The sequence below is a fragment of the Lissotriton helveticus genome, chromosome 3_1 (assembly GCF_964261635.1).
Source record: "Lissotriton helveticus chromosome 3_1, aLisHel1.1, whole genome shotgun sequence".
Taxonomy (NCBI): Eukaryota; Metazoa; Chordata; class Amphibia; order Caudata; family Salamandridae; genus Lissotriton; species Lissotriton helveticus.
The window spans coordinates 1060637593-1060659456 of record NC_136061.1 but is presented as its reverse complement, the minus strand read 5'-3'; the positions used below and the strand labels follow the sequence as shown (position 1 = coordinate 1060659456).

Below are 21864 nucleotides of genomic sequence, written 5' to 3'. Positions count from 1 at the left end.
TTATACTTTGTTGCCCTGGTTCTGGAAGGTGGGGAAAGCATCTATACAGTGGCTTTGAAGTGGGAGAAATCCCCTTCCTCCCCTGCCATGCTTCAAGCTGTCTGGAGTGACAATACAGGGTCATTAGGCCTATTGTGTGGCGACACTGCACAGCTATTCAGGTGCAAGTGGGTCTGTGCTTAGCTCCACCCCTCAAGTCAGTTCATGACCAGTTAAGTATCATCAAGTCACACCTAGGATGCCATTTTCTGTGGCTGTCTAGGGGGAATGCACCCACCCCAAATTTTGTATTCAGAGACAGGTAGAAGGCATAGAATGGTTAAAGTAAGAAAATGCCAACTTACTAAAAGAGTTGCAACATGTAATCCGACGTTACCATAAATTTAGATTTTAAACTGTGAGTCCAAAGACAACAAACTTGAAAAGTAATTTTTTCCCAATTTGGAATAACACTTATACGGTGACATAAGGTAAGCCCAATGTGAATTTATGGGAGAGATCAACCTTGCAGTAGTGAAAAACTATTTTTTTTCACTGTCTGGACATGTAAAACTTAAAAGTACACGTCCAGTGCTTTAAATTCCCAACACCCTACTCTGTGGGCTGCCCAGGGCCTACCTTAGGAGTTGTTTATATGTTTCAAAAAGGAAGGTTTGGGCATGCCAAGAGGGTTACCTTGCCTTGTCGACATGGCAGTTTAAAACTTCACACACAGCCTCTGCAATGGTAGGAATGAGAAATGTTTAAAAGGCTACTGAAGTGGGTGGCACAATCCATGCTGCAGGCCCACTAGTAGCGTTTGATTTAGAGGCCCTAGGCACATGTAGTGCACTTAACTAGGGACGTAGAAGTAATTTAAAGATGCTAATTGTGATTAAGCCAATGTTTCCATATTTTAAGCAGTGGTAAGCAGTGGTAAAGTGCCCAGAGTCCTAAAGCTAACAAAAACGAATTTAGCAAAAATAAGGGTAGGAGGAAGGCAAAAAGTTTGCTTGTGGCCTTGCAGAAAGGCCATGTCGAACATTCGCTAAAAGTGTGTCTTTCCCACATTTTAATCTTAAACTGACCTCCTTCTTCACTCTACATGGTTGGGACATACTGAGTAACTAGCTTGAGCGCAATCTGTGAACCCATTCCAAGATTTACTCTACTACCTTTACTGGAGAGCTTACCAGTTAGTGCTTGGTCCCTCCAACTATTCTTCAGGCTCCTCTTGTTTTAATTCTCTTCATTAACTTTTGAAGTCCAAGTATATTACACTTAAAGAATTACATCGATTTGCTCCTGTCAATCTGTTGCAGAAACTGCACCAATGTGTACGAGGCTGTTGACTTACATTATCTAGTCACTCTCGGTTCCCAAGCACTACTGCTCTTGGATGGGAGTTCATGCTTTTTGGATATTGGCTGACAAACATTGGAACAGTCTTCCTGCACAGTTTCGGGCCCTGCAATCAGTTCCTTTCATTACAGAAAGCCTTGAAATCATGACTTTAAACTTCCTAGCTTTCATTGCCACGTGCACTTCCGTACCTAATTTTTCCAAACACCATGGCACCTTTTCAAACACCAAAGCAGCTTGTAGGTAATTTTCCACTATACAGAATCAATAGACATTAACATAAGGTCAATTTATCAAGGTTTCTCAGGTCAATGTGCTTTTTTATTACTAAAATAATTACATTTCCATAATACTCATGCCGCATAAATAATCATCATAAATAATCATCCGAAATATGGCCTACTTGATTGGCATCTTGGAATGATTTGAGTACTTCATACAATACCTGCTCTTTCCTGACACAACTCTTATATTTGATGATGTAATAGTGAGTATACAAACGCTATCACACAATAAGGACATGTAAAAGACATAGTTTGAACCCAGAAATATTGTAATTTCTGAGTAAATAAAGTTACAAAATGAATGTTCCATTAGAAAAAGGTGATCCAGTGTCCATCTTCTAAGGGAGCATGAATAGAAATGTAGATGGTAAAATGATCTCTAACTGAATTTCATAGGACTAACTAAAATTGCCATATCTCTCAAGGCGGCTAAAACTAGCATGTCTGTGATTAAGCTATATGAGGAAAAGAAAAGCAAATAAATCCTATTACTCCAACATTTCGAGGATGCCATATATTGATTAGATTTAACAAAGCTATTAAGGAGTGAGGGCTCTGTAGTCAATCACATCCAAAACCTTTCCTCTTTAATCTCAAGATCATAAATAGGGCATACAAAAATGTGGAGTTCTTGTGCTTACATTGAAAATGACCCAGTGTGACAAGAGTCTTGTCATTGTCTTGGTTCAGGTAGAGCTATAGTCATTATGATTATCTACCAACTTTATCTTGAAGAGAGATATCCCCATAGTGAACTGTACATCTGTTTGCTTCTTTCCCCTCTCCTATACTCGGACTGTAATATCCCGTCGTGTACATTTTTTGTCACCTTGATTGCTTTTTTTTTATCCAATGCAGTACTTTTTTGCTTGCAATTATTATAGAACTTTAGAACTGACCCATCATGTTTATGTTCACATTGATTAAGATTTGTTGCATTGGGATGGGATTTACACTGTGCAAATCGTTGGCGAGAACTCAAGTTCAGGCTGCACTCAACTGGCTGGACCTTTATCCCCGATTCCCCGGACTCAGCAATAACAATTTATCATTGATACAGCAATGACAGTGAAGCACATTAGGCCTCATAATGATGACATAGTAGTGGATATGCAAACCATAAAAGTTATTAGCAGATTAGCAACGTTATAAATTCAAATCCTTTAGGGTTTTCAAGATTAAAGGATCAGTACATTAATATCTTCATTACATAAAGCTCAAATCAAAACATAAATAGCAATTACAGACAAAAAGGTAAGAGCTGTCATAAAGGAAATGTGAGCAAATTTAGCTTTCCCTGAAGGAAAGATTCCCTAATAGGTAAGCTAATGATCACCAAGAGAAATTTGTGAGAAGAGAGCCAGGATGTGGCAGCATGTAAAGCCTATAAAGGCCGAGTCATATAAAGATTCAGTCAAGTAAGTGAGAATGGATTTGCTGAGGAGTCGAACTCTCTCGGACAGGTGCAAAATGGAAGTGTCTAATCTTAAGAGCGTGAAAGGGGCATCTGAATCTAACTAGCTCAGCAATGCACAAATAAATCCGACATTTCTTTACAGTCAAAAAAGACATCCTATGTTTCCCATGAAGAGAACCAAACAGGATTGAACATTTCACCATAAGACAATTTCAGTCGTATTCTCAGACATCACACTCCGTAAGATTTCTACTTCGAGGCCCTGAAGAGATGATATTTTAGCAGGATGATACATTGAGGTCAGCATGCCCTCGCTGCAGTTGTGGAGATTCATTCTTCAGTTCTCCATGGAACAAGCACAGATAAACGTTCACTCAGAAATGTCTAACAAGAGAATACAGTTATTTAAAAGTTGGCAGTTCTAGCTTGGCTCCTTAAACAATAGAAAGATGAAAATGCCCAGCAGGCAAGGAACACCTATGTGTTCGCGTTAAACACTTATACTGAGGCCTACATAAACTATGCCCAACTTTAGTCTTGAAAATCACTATATATATATATATATATATATATATATATGTATATATATATATATATATATATATATATATATAGTGTACATTAGTGTAACATTAACAAATCATACAATTTTGACACAGAATCACCAATTTCCACTTATTCCACACAGATGGGAGACTACATAAACTGCACTTAATATTTGTAATCTTTATCATAAATGTTTTGAGCATAATTTTTGTTAAGATTTTATGTCCCTTCTAGTTTCGTAGTTACTCATTTGTATTAGTGTTTTTTTTTTATTTTTTTAATCTTTGTACATTTGTGCTGATTGTAAAATGCTTCGATACTCAATTGTTTACAGACTGAGGTTAACATTAAATAAAGGATGGAGGTGATTCTAATACCTAAGTACTTAATCACTTGTATTTCATGAACTATACCAATGTGAAAAATATTTGTATAGGATGTACTCTGTTATACTCAATACTATTACCTTTTTTATATATAGGCCACTACCCAAGAACAAAGTTTTCATGAGTCAAACATTTCTTCAAATTTCCATCAAGACTTTGCGGGTAAGAGATTTCTTTTAGTTGATTTATCATGCTAATAGCTGTGTTTTGTGTTTTGTACCAGAGAGTATGATATTTCTTTGATGTTTTTCTGAAGTAATTTACCATAATTTAAGAAAAGATCTGATATTTCATCTGGTACTGAATTTAAATAATTAATTCTGAAAATGTACAGGGAGAGAAAATGTTGCCATATGTAAAGACTTACCTTTCTCTTGAAACTATTGCCTTAGCATTATGGAGGTAACATAAGGATTCATCAACACTGGTTGATGTGATTGCGAGTTGACTGGTTTGACTCGATCTGTCCCATTCTCTCACTTTGATTTACATTTAGAATGTAGAGTGAGGGCTGGGAGTGATGGAGAAAGGTGAGGTTAAACAGGAGAGGTTATTAGGAGCAATAGAGGTATGTGATTTGGAATTAGGGGAATGAAGTGTAGAGAGGTGGAGTCGAGTGGCGATAGAGACAGGTAACGGAAATAGAGAGGTAGTGATCTAGTAATAGGTACAAAGTGGCAGAAGAAGAATTGGGGTTGTGAGATAGAGCGAAGTGTTCTTCTAATGCAAGACCAACGCTTTGTTTATCAAAGCCATTTTAAGGAGTTTTGAGCCTCGGCCAGTAAGTTTGTCGGGCCCTTCGTGCACCAACTTAGACTTTATTGCCAAGATCTAGCTTATTGAATCGCTTGTGATGCCAAAAAACATTGTATTACGCACAAAAATGCCCAGAACGGGAGCATGCAAATTTACCTATAAACTCGAGCTGCCTGGTGTGCCAGCCAAATGGCCAAGTGATAGATTTAAAAGACATTGGCAAAGCCGTTCCTTCTTGCGCTTCGATCTGTTTTTCCTTGGCAATGCAACAGCAAGAACATTAGTGCATAACATCAGAATATAATATAGGCCTATTTTGCATAATTGCCTGATATTCACATTCACAAAATTCTAGCTATAACATTGAAAATCAAATCACTACGCTGATGATTTGCACTAATGAGTTAATTTGATCAGTTTCTCCTTCATTCTCTTTCCTGCCCTGACTCCTTCCTTGCTCAGTGTGAGAGATGGTTCACGTTTCCCACAGGAGTAAAACAGAGCGGCATCGACAGTGGTATCACAGGAGAGAGGTGTGAAGTAGGTAGGTATAGTATGGCAGTAGAGAGGTAGGAGAAGTAGTTACAGGTGGAGAAGAGAGAACGACGTGTTACCCAGAAGGATAGTGAGCTGTAGAAAGAGGCAGACGTAGGGAGAAGGAATGACTGAACACGAAAGGTTGTCTGTTCGCATCACGTTTGGATTCGCATTTTTTAGCACTAAATGCTGCTTCGCATTTCTAATGGAATGAAAGGTAAAAAAAAGAGAAGTGCGGTAGAAGAGATGAAGTAATTAGAGAGTGTGTTTTTATGCTCACTGCTATTACAATTACGGCAGGGAATTTTAAATGACCCAATCACTTTACAAAATGGGCCTGAGCAATGGCCGTCTTTACCCGATTAATATTTGAAAAGTATCTGTTAAATTTGATGTGTATAGGTTTATTTTTTCAGCAACCTTTGTATTTTGTATAATAAATATCGAGATCCCTTTTGCCTCACTATGTATTGAAATAGCATTAAGATAATTCCACAGAATATGTGCAGAATTGCCTTCCCTCGTTCCAAAATTTAGCCATCCCCGCTGCATAATTTTATTTTCCATTGACCCATAATTCCTATTGCCTTCCGCTTACATTCAATATTTGTGCGGGGTCCACACTGTCATTCTGTTCATGCATGCAAGGAGCGTGGATGGTGCCCTATACTGTGCACAGTCTAAAAAGGGCAGGTGCACGTGCCATGTCAGCAATACATACAGGGCATGGGGTGTATATATCATTAGTACAGCAGGTGCATCAGCAATAAGGTGCAGATGTGTGAGGATCAAACAGCTCTTATGGCTATACTGTGGTACTTTACCCATGATTTGAGACCCTTGGTATCCTTGCTTCCTCTCTGAGAATTAATTGCCCTTCAACTGTGTGATTTGCATAAGATTGTCAGGGTATTACCTGCACCCATGCCTTCAATTAACTGGTTATCTAATAATAACCTTCAAGGGCTTGCTGCCATGCACTGTTTGCACTGCACTGAGGGCATGGCTCGTGGTAAAGTCTCTTGTGTAGCCTGCCCTGAACAAAACCAGCAGTCATGCCCAGTGTATAGTGCAGAGAGGTCAGCCGTGCAGTGGCGGGGCGGGGGGAGGCTCTTCTGCTGCACTGCACAGGCTCCCAGACTCACCTGCAGCCAATCCTGGCGCTGCTCTCGATTTGTGCTCCCAGGTATACTGGGAGCCTGGGCTTTGCTGCACCTAACCTGGCAACGCAGCTCAAGATGGAGACCGCTCAGTGCGCATGTCGGTTTGGCCGTCCTTAGAAAGCCGACCAAACAGACATGCGTACTGACAGCAGTGCTGTCCACCACTCCCCCTCCAGCTTGCCATAGTCTGCCCTGCCCCAAAGACTTGTTCATGTTAAAAAAATAAAACACTAATCAACCTATGTTATCATTTAATGTTCCGAGTTTTGCAGCTGTTGGCGGGCAGTGGAAGGATGCTCATCAGCCATCGCGTACAAGTGGGCTCTGCAGCCATTTCTTGTTTTAATTGTCCAAAAGTGATGGCCTGCAGCTATGCCATGTAAAGTTTTATGTAGAATTTGGAACAAGCGTTCACATGGCGCTTATTTCAGGCAATACAATGTAATAGTACAAGAAGTCCTGTAAGGACTTAATCTAAACTAAGCTTAAACGGATTGAAATAGTAGGACAAACTAAATTCTGTCTGCAATTAATCTACATGGAAAAACAAACCGTATTTCATAGTCCTATTCGATTCAGCCAAATCAAAATAATTTTTTTAGACAAACCAATATGAAGACCAGAAAATTGCAAGCCAGAGAATTGTGGAAAGATCTTTGTAAGCACCTCAAGTGGAAGAAAGCATAGCCACATAAGAAGAAGATTGACAAATTAAGTGAGCATAAATGGTATATTGATTATTATTTCAAAAGACAGGCATTTATACTACAAAAAGTTAAACACAAAGGGCAGGGTACCAGTGTGTATTTTCACAAATTCATAGGATCTGTCTTTTTGTTGTTGTTGACGGCGTTTCGATCATTTGCAAGAGACTTGGGTCTCATCAGGACTGAAATGAACCGCAGGGGTGGTTGCGTAGAGCAGCTGCAACCACGAACGTATCACATAGATCCATCAGATGTTTGATGACCCACGCTTTTTATGACTGAATCTAAAACAACGGAGTTCTTGCTTCTAAAAGGTAGAGAGTGGTACAGACGTGGGTATTCATCTGCGTGTACACCAGCAATTATGAGATTGCAATAAATAAAGGATGCCTCTAGCCCCATTAAGGCTGTGCTTTAGGTGCTTGTCATATTGAACTCCGGAGCCAGAAAATACACTTACATCTAGCACAACCTCCTTTCTCTTCTCCTGTGGAAATTATATTTACTTCATTGATACTTTTAAATCATGAACTGGTTATTTAGATTTTTATGCTGTACACTTCTGTACTGTTATTTTGGTGATTTCTTTTTGTTGTGTATCTTATTGCGACAAATCTCATGGCGTTAGTTTGCAGTAATAAAGAGCGGGGGGTAGTTCGTGAAGTAGCGCTATGCATAGCTACGCGAAGTGCACTATGCGAGCTACGCGTAGCACTACGCGAACTGCGAGTAGAATGTTCGCACTGTGCAAGATGTCGTTTTCAATGATTGCACAGTGCGGACAAGAATCCGGCACTGTGCAATCATTGAAAACAGCATATTGCACAGTACGAGTTCTTTTCTGCCGCTCGAGTAGATTTTTACTCGAGCTGCAGCTTTCTCAACGCTGACTGGTAGTTTCTCATCAAGAGCGGTCGCGAGCATGCGCGACCACTCGCAATGAGAAACCTGACCTCCCCGCGTTGAGAATCTCGCCAGGAGGTTTATTTTCCATGCTCGCGATCGGCAACTTGATTTTGCCGATCGCGAACAAGGAAAAAGTCTTGTGAGGATGTAATTTTGCTTGCTTGCGGTCGCCAACTTGACGTTGAGGACTGCGAGCAAGCAAAAAATTACCCCTACGCTGCGCATGTTTGCACTGTGCTACGTGCAGTTCGCGTAGTGCGAAGTTGCGCAAACTACGAGAGCGTAGCATAGTGCTTCGCCCAGGGTTAGTAATAAGCGCTCTAGCAAAGTAACTAAATACATGATGAAAGTTTTAACTAGAGTAGTGGCTTTTGCCTCACATACAACAAATGAATTCAATGGATAAGAGAAAATTATCTACCGTTTTATTAGGTGAGGTCCAACTGCCTAAAACTGAATGGTGGAAAAACTGAGGTCCTTCTGTTGGGTACTGACACCTCCTTCTGGTCACCCAGATGGTGGCCCCCCAGTTTGGGAGACTTTCCTGTTCCAGAGCAGAAGATGAAAAACTTAGGCTTCGTTTTTGATGACAAACTGACATTCAAAAATCAGATCAATACACTCACCTCAACTATTTTCTTCATCTTAAAATGATGCCGAAAGTCTGTCCGTTTATCCAGCCCGACTCCCTGAAACACCTGTAACTGCATTAGCCCTGTCTAGATTAGACTACAGTAATGCTTTGTACATGGGCATCGAGTCATTGTTTGCAAAGGCTTCAGCACCTCCAAAATGCGGCAGCTAGACTACTGCTGGATATCCCTAGGTCCCTGCCAGTTTTCCACTATATCAGAACCTACTTTGCCTCCAAGTGGACAAGAGGATCAAGTTTAAATCTCAATGCTTTTAAGGCATTGCACGGTGCTGGTTCTCAATTTCTGAAGAAACACCTGAACTGGTATGTGCCTTCCAGAAATCTAAGATCCACACATAGTAAACTCTTACAAACTATGCGGATCAAGGGAGCTCAATGGGGTGGAAGAAGCTTTCTATTAGGGACGGTCAAAACATGGAACCCGCTTCCAGCCTGCATGAAGAACAGCCCTATGCTGTTTGCTTTTAGAAAATCACTAAACACGTGGCTCTTTGCCAAATACCATGTTCAGTTACAGTTTCATCGGTGAACAACAACAAGGAGCAAAGAGGGAATGCAGGACCTAGGTCGCCCTCCACTCATCAAGTCACAATACCAATTATGACCTAGGTCACAGGCACTCTTCTCTTAAACTGTTTAGAAATGATATCCCACACGTTGCAGTCAATTACAACTACCTCCCCTCTTTTAATGATTATGGGGTAGGGGTATATCAATCTCGTGCCCAACTTAAAAAAGCCTGTCCCTTTAAAACAGACAGATGTGAAACCATATACCACTGTGAAAAAAATGTGTGAAAGCGAGCTGGCACCTCACGGGCGATCGAAAAATAGCAGTACAGAGCGTTTCTGTGTAACAGTGTGTAGTAACATACCCACATGGCAAGGTGTTGAACCTGAATTTGTTTTATTATTGTTTGACAGTTGTGAAGCCCCGGTGTCCAAAGCAGTGGCTTAAAAAGCTGTATGCCCTGAAGAAATTGCCAGATGAATACTATGGCAATGAAACATGTCGGCAAGTGGAATATGGCTGTATAAGTAGTAGCCATATTCACTTTTTTAATTTATGCAATCAGCACGAAAGAACAAGAATAAAGTTTGTGTGTCTGGGCTGTATGCGTATGTTTTATGTTGTGTGACACTAATTTGTGTTTTTTTTTTCCACTGTACTTACTTTTGTAAACACATATTTGTTTTCACTTGGGCACTTTTCTTTGAGCTTGATGGCACCAATGATGATAACAGGGCTATCCTGGTGAGTACCTGCCAGGTGCCCCATTGGTGGTGCGCCCGTGAGGTGCCATCTCGCTTTCACACATTTTTTTCACAGTGGTATATGGTTTCACATCTGTCTGTTTTAAAGGGACGGGCTTTTTTAAGTTGGGCACGAGATTGATATACCCCTACCCCATAATCATTAAAAGAGGGGAGGTAGTTGTAATTGACTGCAACGTGTGGGATATAATTTCTAAACAGTTTAAGAGAAGAGTGCCTGTGACCTAGGTCATAATTGGTATTGTGACAGTTTCATCTGTACCTTAATGGACTCACTGGTATCAGTGCCTAGATGCATCTAGACTGGACCACCTCCGTCTTGTCTGGGAGAACCCAGAGCGTCCACCTCCCCCCCTTCTGCTCCGAACCCACCGAGATCATCTGCGGCGTACCCCAAGGCTCATCCCACAGCCCAACATGTTCAATGTCTACGTGGCACCGCTCGCCCACGTCGCCCGACGGCACGACCTTAACATCATCTCCCACGCCGACGACACCCAGCTGATCCTCTCGCTCACCAAGGACCCCCACACCACCAAAACCAACCTGCAGGAAGGAATGAAGGCAGTCGCCTACTAGATGAGGAACAAACGACTGAAGCTGAACTCTGAAAAGACGGAGGTCCTTATCCTCGGTTCCACCCCCACGGCCTGTGATGTTTCCTGGTGGCCGACATCACTAGAAGCACCCCTCACACCCACTACCCCGCACGAAACACAGGGGTCTTCCTCGACTCCACACTCTCCATGACTAAGCAGATCAACGCCGTCGCCTCCTCATGCTTCAACATCCTCTGCATGCTTCGCAGGATCTTCAAGTGGATCCCCATCGAAACTAGAAGGATGGTCACCCAGGCCCTTGGCAGCAGTAGACTGGACTACGGCAACGCACTCTATGCAGGAGCCCTGGCCAAACTCCTGAAACGGCTCCAACGCATCCAGAACGCCTCTGCATGCCTGATCCTTGACATCCCCCGCCACAGCCACATCACACCCCACCTGAGAGACCTGCACTGGCTCCCCATCAACAAGAGGATAACCTTCAAGCTCCTCACCCACACACACAAGGCACTCCACGACACCGGACCAGCGTACCTCAGCAGTCGACTCATCCTCTACACCCCCACCCGCCAGCTCCACTCCGCAGACCGCGCCCTCGCCACTGCCCCCCGCATCCGCCGGCGGCAGATCATTCTCCCACCTCACCGCCAAGACATGGAACACCCTCCCCATCTGCCTACGGCAGACCGATGATGACCTTACCTTCAGGAGACACCTCAAGACCTGGCTCTTCGAACAGTAGCTGTACCCCCTCCCCTAGCGCCTTGAGACCCTCATGGGTATGTAGTGCGCTTTACAAATGCGATGATTGATTGATTGATTCCTGAACTATATAAATGCAAAAAAACAAATCAGGAAATACAGTTTTCAGGCTTGGCTACCAAATACTTGAAATAATTTAAAGATATCCCAGTTGACTAAAATATTTCAACATATTGAGGTATACTCATGGCTCATAGACTCAAAACTCACATCCTGGAAACCACTATGCAACCTGCAAATGGTAGAAATGCTCTATCCAAATATAGCTAACAAAGGATAATATACCATAATATGACATAACCTATGCAGGTATTGTGAAGGACTAACGTTTCTGGAAATAGAACATCTTCCTTTGTTATAGAAGGTGTATTTATTTTACCATATACAGGCTTATTTAGAGTTTACCATATATGGTACTACTTCGGAAAGGCAAAAAAGTACCCCATTCGCCAAGCCCTTTGTCCACCAGGTGGACTGCCAGCTTTCTGTCGATGGTGCCAATGTGAAACCTGGTGATAAGGGATAGAAACCAACAATGATATCTCCCACAGACTACGAAAATACTCCCAGGGTGTGGTGCTTTGGGAGTTTGTTTCTGAAAAAAAAGTTAGGTTTGATGGAAGTCTATCAAAACTGATGGCAGCCATCCACCAAACCTTTTTTTTACCTTGAAGGGTGGTGACTCAAAGGCGGTTACTTTCAAGATACAGTGATGAATGCGGAGCCTGTAGTCATCTGTAAATTTAACAGACACAGTGCCGTTCGGATCGCAGAAGCAATGTTCTAGCCACCCCAGTGTACTGTACCTCGGCATCAAACTGCAAATCATGACCTTAGTCTTTAACCGTTGGTGGTACTTAGGATTAGAAAATATAACTTTTCTTCACAATAAGTAAATTTCTATTGGTTTTAGTGTAAGTAATTACATCAAGCCGCCAGGAGGGGAAAAATCGCTCCTTTGAATAAAAAATAGAAACTTATCAGCCCCCCCCTTCTCATGCCAAATTTCGCAATTACAAACATTGGTGAGGTTAAACTCAATCATCATTTTTTTTTCCTGCTGCCCCCTTCATCCCATTCCAGGAACAGTCAGTGGGGACCATTAGTGAACTGCAATACAGAATTAGTGCTATGGTTCAGGATTCACTGTGTAATCTCTATTTCCATCATCAAAGAGTCTCTCTTTGAGAAAGCATCTCATGTGGGGATAATAGGCATTGTGCTTTTGAGGGTTGCAAATTAGAACAGGTTCAGTGCTTTAATCCGTGGCATTAGAGCTCTAGTTCTCATCCCTTCCTAGCAATAAGAAAACAGTGTCTGCAAGGTGGCCTCATAATCCCCAGAGTCCTTGATGAAGCCCCATGATAATTTCTCCATCGCTGTGAGTAACCAGAGTCCTGCATTGCCGTTGGTTAACATCTGGGGGTTATTTTCTTTTCCAGGCACCTGCAATAGTGTTTATGCTGCCCCCAGATAGTTACAAAAGGCTTATTTTGTCCCCTTTGCTTTGATACAGTAAGTCTCAAGTAGACCCCCCAACTGGATATAGGCTGGTGTTCCTTGGATAGGATATCCCAGCATTTTCTGTAGACCTGCTATAACCTCTCCCCAGAAAGGTTAATGTTTGAGGCATGCCCACCAGATATGCAACAAGTCCCCTATGCTGCATACTCTTTCCAACACAGTTGGCTAGTAGAAGGCTAGTATCTGTGACGTTTTGCCGAGGCCATGTACCAATAGAACAGTACTTTGTAATCCTCTTCTGTGCCCAGCACACAGTATCATTTTATTGAGATCTTGCCACAAGTGTGGCCACTTCTGATCTGAATGCAACTCTTGCAGTATCCGAGCCCATTTGTATGTATAGGGGTGTGTGCAACAACATCTAGTAATATTTTATATATGGTAAAAATAACTACCTTTGTACCTGTAGCCACTCTAAGGAACTTCTCCATGGGTCAGATCCCTGGATATCGCCTCTGTTAGTAGGGTGCAGCACCCAGTCCCTGATCTGGGCGTAATGTAGTCACTCAGTTTCTTCCAAATGATAGTCCTGTTTACAGTCATCAAAGGAGTTAATTGTCCTCTTATGAAAGAAGTTGCTCACCATAAGGCAATCCCCTGTACCCCCATACCTGGACTGGTCCTGAGGCATAAGCTGGTGTGAAAGATGGGTTGTAATAGAGAATTCAATTTAGTGTTCATCAGGGTGTAAACATTGGCGTATCTATCTTTCTAGTTTAGGTCGCTAGATCAAATCCCATAGGTCCGGATCCTTGAGGACTCTGTCCATATGCAGCCAAGCTTTTCTGATTCTCTGGCACTCCAATCTGCCAGCACTCTAGGTTGGTAAGCAACACAGTATGTACGTATTTCTGGTAGGGCTAATCCTCCCTTATCTTTTGAATGACCAAGTACCCTGTAAGCTACCCTCTGTCTCTAGTTTCCCCATATACAGTTCAGAAACACACTTTTCACTGAGTTGAAAAGGGTCTCTGGGATGAGTATTGGTAGTGATTAAAAGAGGTACAGAAATCCGAGTAGGATATTCATTTTAATGGTGTTAATTGGTCAGATCCATGAGACCTGGAGGGTACTCCATTGCCTAACTTTTATACATATGCCTCCTGTAGGGGCTTCATATTACTAGCGTGCAGTAGACCTGGGCTCTGAAATCTGCTTTGTATGCAGAGTTTGCAGAGTATTCTGCACTCAGTGCTCCACAGACTGCAGAAAACTCCATTCCGCGTAGTGAACTCATCCATGGAGGGTGTTACAGGAGGTGGGGAGGAAGGAATTATATATACTTGTGCTAAAATGGGAACTAGGTATTACCGATAAGCTTTGTAGAAGTTCCCCTCGAGGCCATCAGGACCAGGTGCTCTGTTGAGTTTGAGGGCCTTAATTGTACCTAAGATTTCAACTTAGGTTATAGGTGCTTCCAGCATGGCTCTCTGTTCTGGTGAGATATGGGGCAGATTACATCCCTGTAAATAATCATCTTGCGCCTGATCTGATGTGGGACTGCGAAGTACAATTTCGTACAGAAGCTGTGGAAGGCGTGTAATTTATCGCCCTCCTTAATGACCTTAGTACCGTCCTCCCGGGTCAGATCTTTTACAAATGCTCTCTCCTGTTTCAGTCTATGCGTGTGGGCCAGATGAGGTCCCACTTTATTACCTTGTGCATAATGTGCTGGTTTAAGTTTTAGTTAGGAGAGCTCTGCTTTATTTGTTTCCAACGTAAGGATTCTTAGGCTTAAAGCCTAGAGAAGGCATAAATTTATATGCTTCCTCTCTCCTTTTAAATATTTTTCTAATTGGTCTCTGTACTAACGCCTCCGTTTTCTTAGGTAGGCCACCATATTAATACATACCTCCCAGGACTGCTTTAAATGCATCCCAGAGAATTGTCATCGATTTCTCTTGACTCTAATTGCCTTGAAAGCCATGGGTTATGTGGGTCGCCATTTCCTTCCTGAGAAACAGGGCATGCTGCAGAGAAGGGTGGAAATTCCATCTATTCCTTTCTTTGCTCAAAGTGGGCCATTCAGATTTGAAGGTGATTAGTGCATGGTCTGAGAGTGCAATAGCACCTATAATGGAGTCAGAGACGCAGTTCAGGAGGGAGGAACAGATGAATAAGTCATCTATTAATGAGTATGTTAACAATATGTCTATAGTGCATTACTGCCCAGAGGCCTCTAAGCGCTACTCAGTTCAGGCTAGGCGTATTACAGGTCCGCGAAGGTTATCAGGATCTGAACAACCAGGTCTTTTCCTGAAAGCTAAAAGACTGGATGCTGTTTTTATGGTGAGAGGCAGTGTGTTCTGTGCTTTAGATGCTTTCTGCACTATGCTCTTTCCTCCCCATCGTACTTGTTTGTTCCTATGTAGTGTTAGTAAGTTAGCAGAACCTGATCAAAGATTTCTGAAAAGGAGATATCGTTTGAAACTTTGATTCAGGTACTCTGGGCCAATATTATGGAACACTTTATAGACTAGACATAGTGCCTTAAAGTTATTCTCTGTTTAACAGGAAGCCAGTGCAAACTTTTTAATTCTTGAGACACTGAGCAGTTTTGGGGGATTTTTAACAGAAGTCTAGCTGCTGTATTTTGTAAAACCTGTAGTTTATTGATGGTATACTTGTGAGAAGTCAGAAGCAGGCTGTTGCAGTAATCAATCTTGGAAAGAATTAGTGATGTGACTAATCTCTTTTTTAGTTTAAGTGGTATAAAGGGCAGCATCTTTTTAATGATTCCGAAAGTGTGAAAAGTAGAAGTACATTTACTTACCTGATCAGTAAAGTTGAGCCTGCTATTGATAATCACCCACAAGTTTGGAGGCTTTTCCACCAGGGGTCGGGGATATAATAGCCATGATAGCTGGCCAGACTGTTGGATCCCAGAAATCAACAGTGGTCCAAAAAGTAGGACTTCTGTTTTTTCTGCATTTAATTTAAGGCAATTACTGTCCATCCAGTTATGGATAGCCAGCATACAGTCATGACATCTAGACTCTATGCCTATATCGTTCTTTCCAATAGGGATGACAATTTGAGTATCATCCGTGATAACGCCGGATTCTTATCCTATCTTACCTAAGAATCCTCGGCCGTCTGGACCTTTTTACCTGCTGTGAAGTTTAAAGGGGAGAAAACCAATTCATTCGAGCTAAACCAATGGAGCAATAAATTCAGACTCTGAAGGACAACTAACTCCGAATTAAAATTTAGGGGTCTATTACAAAGCTAAAAATAATTGAACATACAAACACCTAATGACGAGGTTGAAAAAAATACATGGGCACTAATACAAAGTCCATCCTACGCACCATCCTAATTCAATGTAACATAAAAAGAATAGGCAACTCCAGGGAAATTAAACTAGCAATATCTGCTCCAATGTCTAAATCAGTCTTCATTAGTACCTATGGAGAAATCCATTAATCTGTCCCTACACTATTGCTAAGGTAACATCCCTACTTAGCATCTCCCAAGACAAGATTGAGGAAAAGGTGTCCGCTTGTGAAGACTTCCTAAGAAGTACACTCCCATTGAGAGGGTCAGTAGCCAAAGCTAATAAGTACGTTCTAACTCTCCTTCTCCAGTATCGATCCCTTCCACCCTCTAACGGCTCTCTACTCATTTCTGTCTCTCCTCCCTTGGGCCACTGTCCCTAATACAAAACACACAATAGGTAGGACACGCCTCTGTAACACCTCCTCTGGCCAGGCACATATCGTAGGTAATTTTCCACCAAAACCTGTACTTCGTCTAGCGGCGGTTGGAACGTCCTTGGGTCTCAGGCTTCTTTCAATTATCAAAATTCCAGGATACTCCGTTTCAGCTCTCCTCCATACCTAACTCCTAAAACAAAAGGCATCTGTCTATCTAACGAAGACGATGTCCTTGCACCTGCAATAGAAGCATGAGAACAGAAAATCCTTGCACGCACATCAATTTTGCTGACTACCTCCAAATGAGAGCCTTACCAAGGAAAGCACATTTCGGCCTACAGCTTTCAGCTAACATAAGAAATATGACTAGGCCTTTCATAGCAAACGTGAACATTTCATTTAGGCCTTTACACATCGAGAATTACACGCATTAATAAATGTTTTATCTACAAGCATTATATTTCATGACCTTTAGGGCAATGTCAATCATTTCTACATATTATGCACGTTTAAATCTAGCCACTACATTACTTGTGCGTTACCTCATTAAGCATCTACAATGAACATTGATGATTATTTAATCACATTTAAATGCCACTTTATTTTCTCGAATGGCACAAATTTACTTTCTGTCATTATACTCCAAACCTTTCATTATTACTTCTATAATTGTAATGATCAGTTTAATACAACACAGGATTATATGCGGGTGCGGACTATCCATGGCTATGATGCACCCCTACAATTTTCAAAATCATGATGCTCTATCATCAGCATGGGATGTTATAGGGAACCCAAAGCTTCTTATCAAATTCCCTAATGGTGCATTTGGGTAGGGGTCAGTGACAATCCTTGCAGCACTCCACATGGAAGGAAAAGCGATCGAGAGACCAAGTTATCCAGTTTTACTATTTGCTCCCAATCCATTAAATAGGATTTTAGCAAGTCCCATGCTAGGTCAGTGACCCCGCATGCTGCTAGCCGCGCAAACAGTAATTCATGGCTGACTATCAAAGGCAGCGGAGAAATCAAGCAGAACGAGGGCTGCCTCTTTTCCTTGATTTAGAGTCTGCCTGATCCCTTTGGTTGCCCTGATCAGCTCTGTCACAGTGCTTTGGCCTTTCCAAAAGCTGAACTGGATTATAGCCAGCAATTTATTTGATTCAATTAATGTCACCAACTGATCATTCAGGATTTTTTGGGCTATTTTGGTGGAAGAGGTAGATTGGCCGATAGTTTGTTGGATCCTTTTGGTACAAAGAGGCTTTTTTGGTAGGGGGGATCAGTCCTGCTTTCTTCCAAATGTTTGGGAAGGTGCCTGTTTTGCAAATGGCTTGAAAAATAAGCGTTTGTTTGGCCGCAGAGACTTCTGCTACCAATTTAGGCATGTTAGGTGGACAAGGGTCGTATGGGGAGCCTGAGGTAGCGTTATTCAGGTTTATCATATTCTCATTTGATGGGGCAATACATTCTGTGAGGATTTTTGTTCCCTCTAATGGCTGATTGCTTATTTTGCCAGATGATATCATAGGAATCTGTTCAGATTTTAAAAATGTGTTATAAATTGTTTCTACTTTTTCAGAAAAGTGCAGTGCAAAATTATCACAGAAAGATTGATTGGCCTTTGAAAATGTTTTGTTCCCAGAGCTAGTTAATGCTATTATTGTGCTAAAGAGCTCCTTAGTGGAGTATTTAGCTTCCTCACTCTTCTTGGTAAAATATAATGCCTTAGTTTTCAAAATAAGGTCCTTGTAGGCGGCTATAGTTTGTTTATATTTTGTCTTCTCTTCCTCTTTATAAGCCGTTCTCCATTTTCTTTCTTGTTTTCAACATTCTTGTTTGCATTTGCTAAGTTCCATTGAGAACTAAGGTGCTGAGGGACTTAGTCACTTTATTTTAACTGTTTTGACAGGTGCTACTTGATTTGATTTACTCTCCAGCAATTTATTAGGTCGAGCCTGAGCCAGGGCACAAGCGCCGCTCTGGCGATCTGTTGTAGGTAGAGTACAGAGGAGAAGCCCTGCCCATATTCTTCATTGGCTTGTGTCTTTGTCCTTTGTAAATGCTGGTGTTTGAATAACTAATAGGCTTGTTAGTCCCTCCTTAGTACAGCCATGTCGTCATTTGTATCCTCCCATAGCTACTGGCCCCTTTACTTGGTTGTTACACGGTACGTGCACTTTTTCTTTATTGAGCCGGGGCAATGGCCGCCGCTTCTTTGCAATGCCATAGGTCTTGCATTTAAATGTGAGAACTATGGCATTGATAATATTTTTCTTTTCAACAGCGGCTAAATGCCGTGCTTTAACTTTAACAATGGTGCCTTGTGCCTTATCAGCATTTTGGCGGCTTCCAACATTTTCGGCCGCTTTCACTACATGACCACATTGGCGCTGTTCTCTTAAATGGACTTACCTCTGACATCCCTAGAGCCCCTGCAGACATGACAGACAGCTGCATCAGGTTTGTTAACTGGCTAGTTAAACATCACAACAGAAATGCGGAAGGCAGCTGAGCCCAGAGTGGGGCACCAACTTGGAGCATTACAGCCCTGGGGGCGTTCACAGCAGGCGGCATGGAAGGCGAGCAGGCACAATGCATACCACTGCTTCCAAGCAGCCAGCCCAGTGCTTTTTCATTCTCCCCCTTCTATGCCTGTGTGTATGCGATTAAATTGAAAAGAAAGGCGGACACCGCATTTACATCATTGCCAGCTGGGCAGATTTTTTGTTGGCTGTACCTTTAAACGCCCATAGGCTCTGACTTAATAACAATCACATTAATTAAATATACTTTGAAGTAGTACCTCGGAATGTACAATAATATTCTCGGAGATCGGCACTAGTTATTTTGATACTTTAAGCCTATATTGTGACACTTGAGCACATCCTTTATTGATTTGAACTACTCGTAATAGTACTTCTGGTCTTGATACATGACCTATGCCCTCGTCTTCACGTTCCAGTTCTTCCCAGTAGCAATTAAACGAGAACCAGCAGAAGAAATGTGTGCCGGTAAAATCCGTTGTAATCCTCTGCATTCCTTGGTTTGAATCCCTTTGTTGTGTCCTCATCTTGGTCATTAAGCCTCTAGGCTGCTGGTAAACCTCTATATTACAACAGTCAGACGCTGAGCGACCTGTAAAACATGTAATTCAGTTGCTGACTTTTCTTCTGCTGTTTAAGATATAGCACACAGGGAAGTATCACCTCGTCTTGCCTTTTACTGTCAATCTGTGCCCTGTGATTCTTTGTTCTGCGGGTTGGAGCCCTCTTTTGGTTGTGCAATATTCTGAGGCTTGTACTCTCCCCACAGTCATCCTGATCCCAGCCCCTTTCGCAACTGAATAAACAGGCCCCTTTAGCAACTGTTTTTCATTTGTTACATCAGCCAGTCTGGTCTGCCAACTTTCAGTGCGGGATTCTACCTTTGTACAGTCCGATCGCTCCTCTGTCCGTGTTGTAAGCCTGGTCTCTAATGTCTATGGACTGCCAGTGTGTGCACTCTTTCGGTGATGCCAGCCTAAGGCCTGGTCCTCTGTCCACTGTTGGTCAGAACCCTTGTTCCCTCTTGTTGTTGCACGTCTGAGTTCTACTCCTTTCTGCGCCACTGATCTACATACAAATTCTCTTTGCTGCTACACTGGTCTCTATTTGCTCTCATCTGTCTAAGGCGAGTTTAGAGGGCAAGGCCTATCAAATACACTACATACCTGACACTTTAGCCACCATTGCTAGGACAATGGCAAGCTCTAAACTGAACTAGTGTATTGACCTATGTCAGGAAAGTTCTCAAAAGCCACTAACTCGATTTCCAGAATTGTGGTGCATTCCTCAGATAGGCACACATCTCACCAGTGTTCAGTCAATTATATAAACAACCTATATATGCTCTCATTGGTTCATAAAATTCCATACAAGGCTCCCTGAGTCCGATCCTAATTCTCTCAATACAGCCAGTCTAAGATTGAATTCTTTATGTTGCCAACACTGAGTGCTGTTCCAGACTGCGCTCTGTGACTTTCTGCTGTTCACCTGGGCCTCGTTTCTGAGTTGCCAGACTGTGCCCTTACTCTCATAAAACTGCCAGCCCTAATTCTTTCAGCGATAAGTTATGGGTCCGGAGTCTGTCCATATTGCACAGTCTGGCCTTCAGTCTTCGTGTCCTGCTTGTTTGAGTCCTGTTTTATAGTGCTCCCAGTCTGAGCACAGATTCATTCTGCAATGCCAGTCGCTGCCCTGTTACTCTGCACTCATAGCACTTCATACCCTTGATGAAGTGTTAAAGCAGGTCTGCGGCTAGGTAGCACACTAAAATACGAGCATGCTCTGGATGAAACAATGTGTAATGTGGGCAGCAAGGATACATCTCACCATCCAACAAGTCTGAGCCTGCTTCGATCTGCACTGCTAGTCTGAGCCCTAATTCTGCTGGCACTGCCACACAAAGCCCTGATTCCACTACACTGCCAGTCTGAGCCTAGATTCTTCCTGCGAGCGTCAGCATTAAAGTGTATGAAAACTATGGATGGCGTTAACCTAAAATATTTGGCAGAAAGATGGGCTTCTAGCATACTGATGAGAATCAAAAGTTGTTGCTTTGTAAGTTTTGGTTTGAAGGATACATACGTGAATGTTTACACACAACACTATTATCTAGCTAAAGATAACTTTTTAAGTAACGTCATTGGATCGAGATTTCGATTGTAACAATTTGTAAAAAAAGTGGATGCCCAGCGATCCGGTTTAAGACTTGTTCATATGAACATCTATCAATCAAATACAATTTATATCCCGCAACCAGATTTTGGGTGCGTAAAAGGGTTCACTAAATATCATAAATTTGTTGTACAGCAACGAAATGGAGTTCCATTTTTTGCTTATATTAGGTCTTTGTTTTGCTTTGGTATTTGGATAATCACAATGTTCATGCTATTCTGGTCTCATTGGTAATTCCTCATTGTAAGTCCTCGAAACAGTGCTACTAGCTGCTTCTTTGGACCGTCGGTAATTGGTCATGCTAAGTCCTCAGGGCAGTGCTGCAGCTGCTTCTCTGATCCCAGTGGTAATTCCCCATTCTTAATCCTCTAAGCAGTGCTGCAGCTGTGTCTCTATTCATACATCCACTACACTCCAAACCAAAAAACATAGATAAAACGCCAATAGCTCTAATTCTGACAAATGCAAGACCTATTGCATTGCAAATGCTTGTTCTACTGTGTAACTGCTATCCCAGTTTTTTTTGCAAGGACTGGAGATGTATCCTCCAATACTTAATTTAGATATTCAGGCTGCACATTTCACCAAACTCTTGATCGAAAGGTGAATGGCATTTTATTTACATTAGAGACGATTTGTGATAGGGATAGTTCAAAGAAAACTGCTCTATGG

General features: G+C 42.1%; 1 protein-coding gene across 1 annotated transcript in view; it reads left to right on the top strand.

Moving 5' to 3' along the window:
* The window catches only part of XIRP2 (xin actin binding repeat containing 2), a 1179469-nt gene that overhangs the window by 1071233 nt on the left and 86372 nt on the right, over window positions 1-21864 (top strand). The window contains exon 6 of the mRNA XM_078681625.1: window positions 4070-4136. Within this exon, the coding sequence (XP_078537751.1) occupies window positions 4070-4136 (67 nt within the window). The remainder of the gene's footprint in view (window positions 1-4069; window positions 4137-21864) is intronic.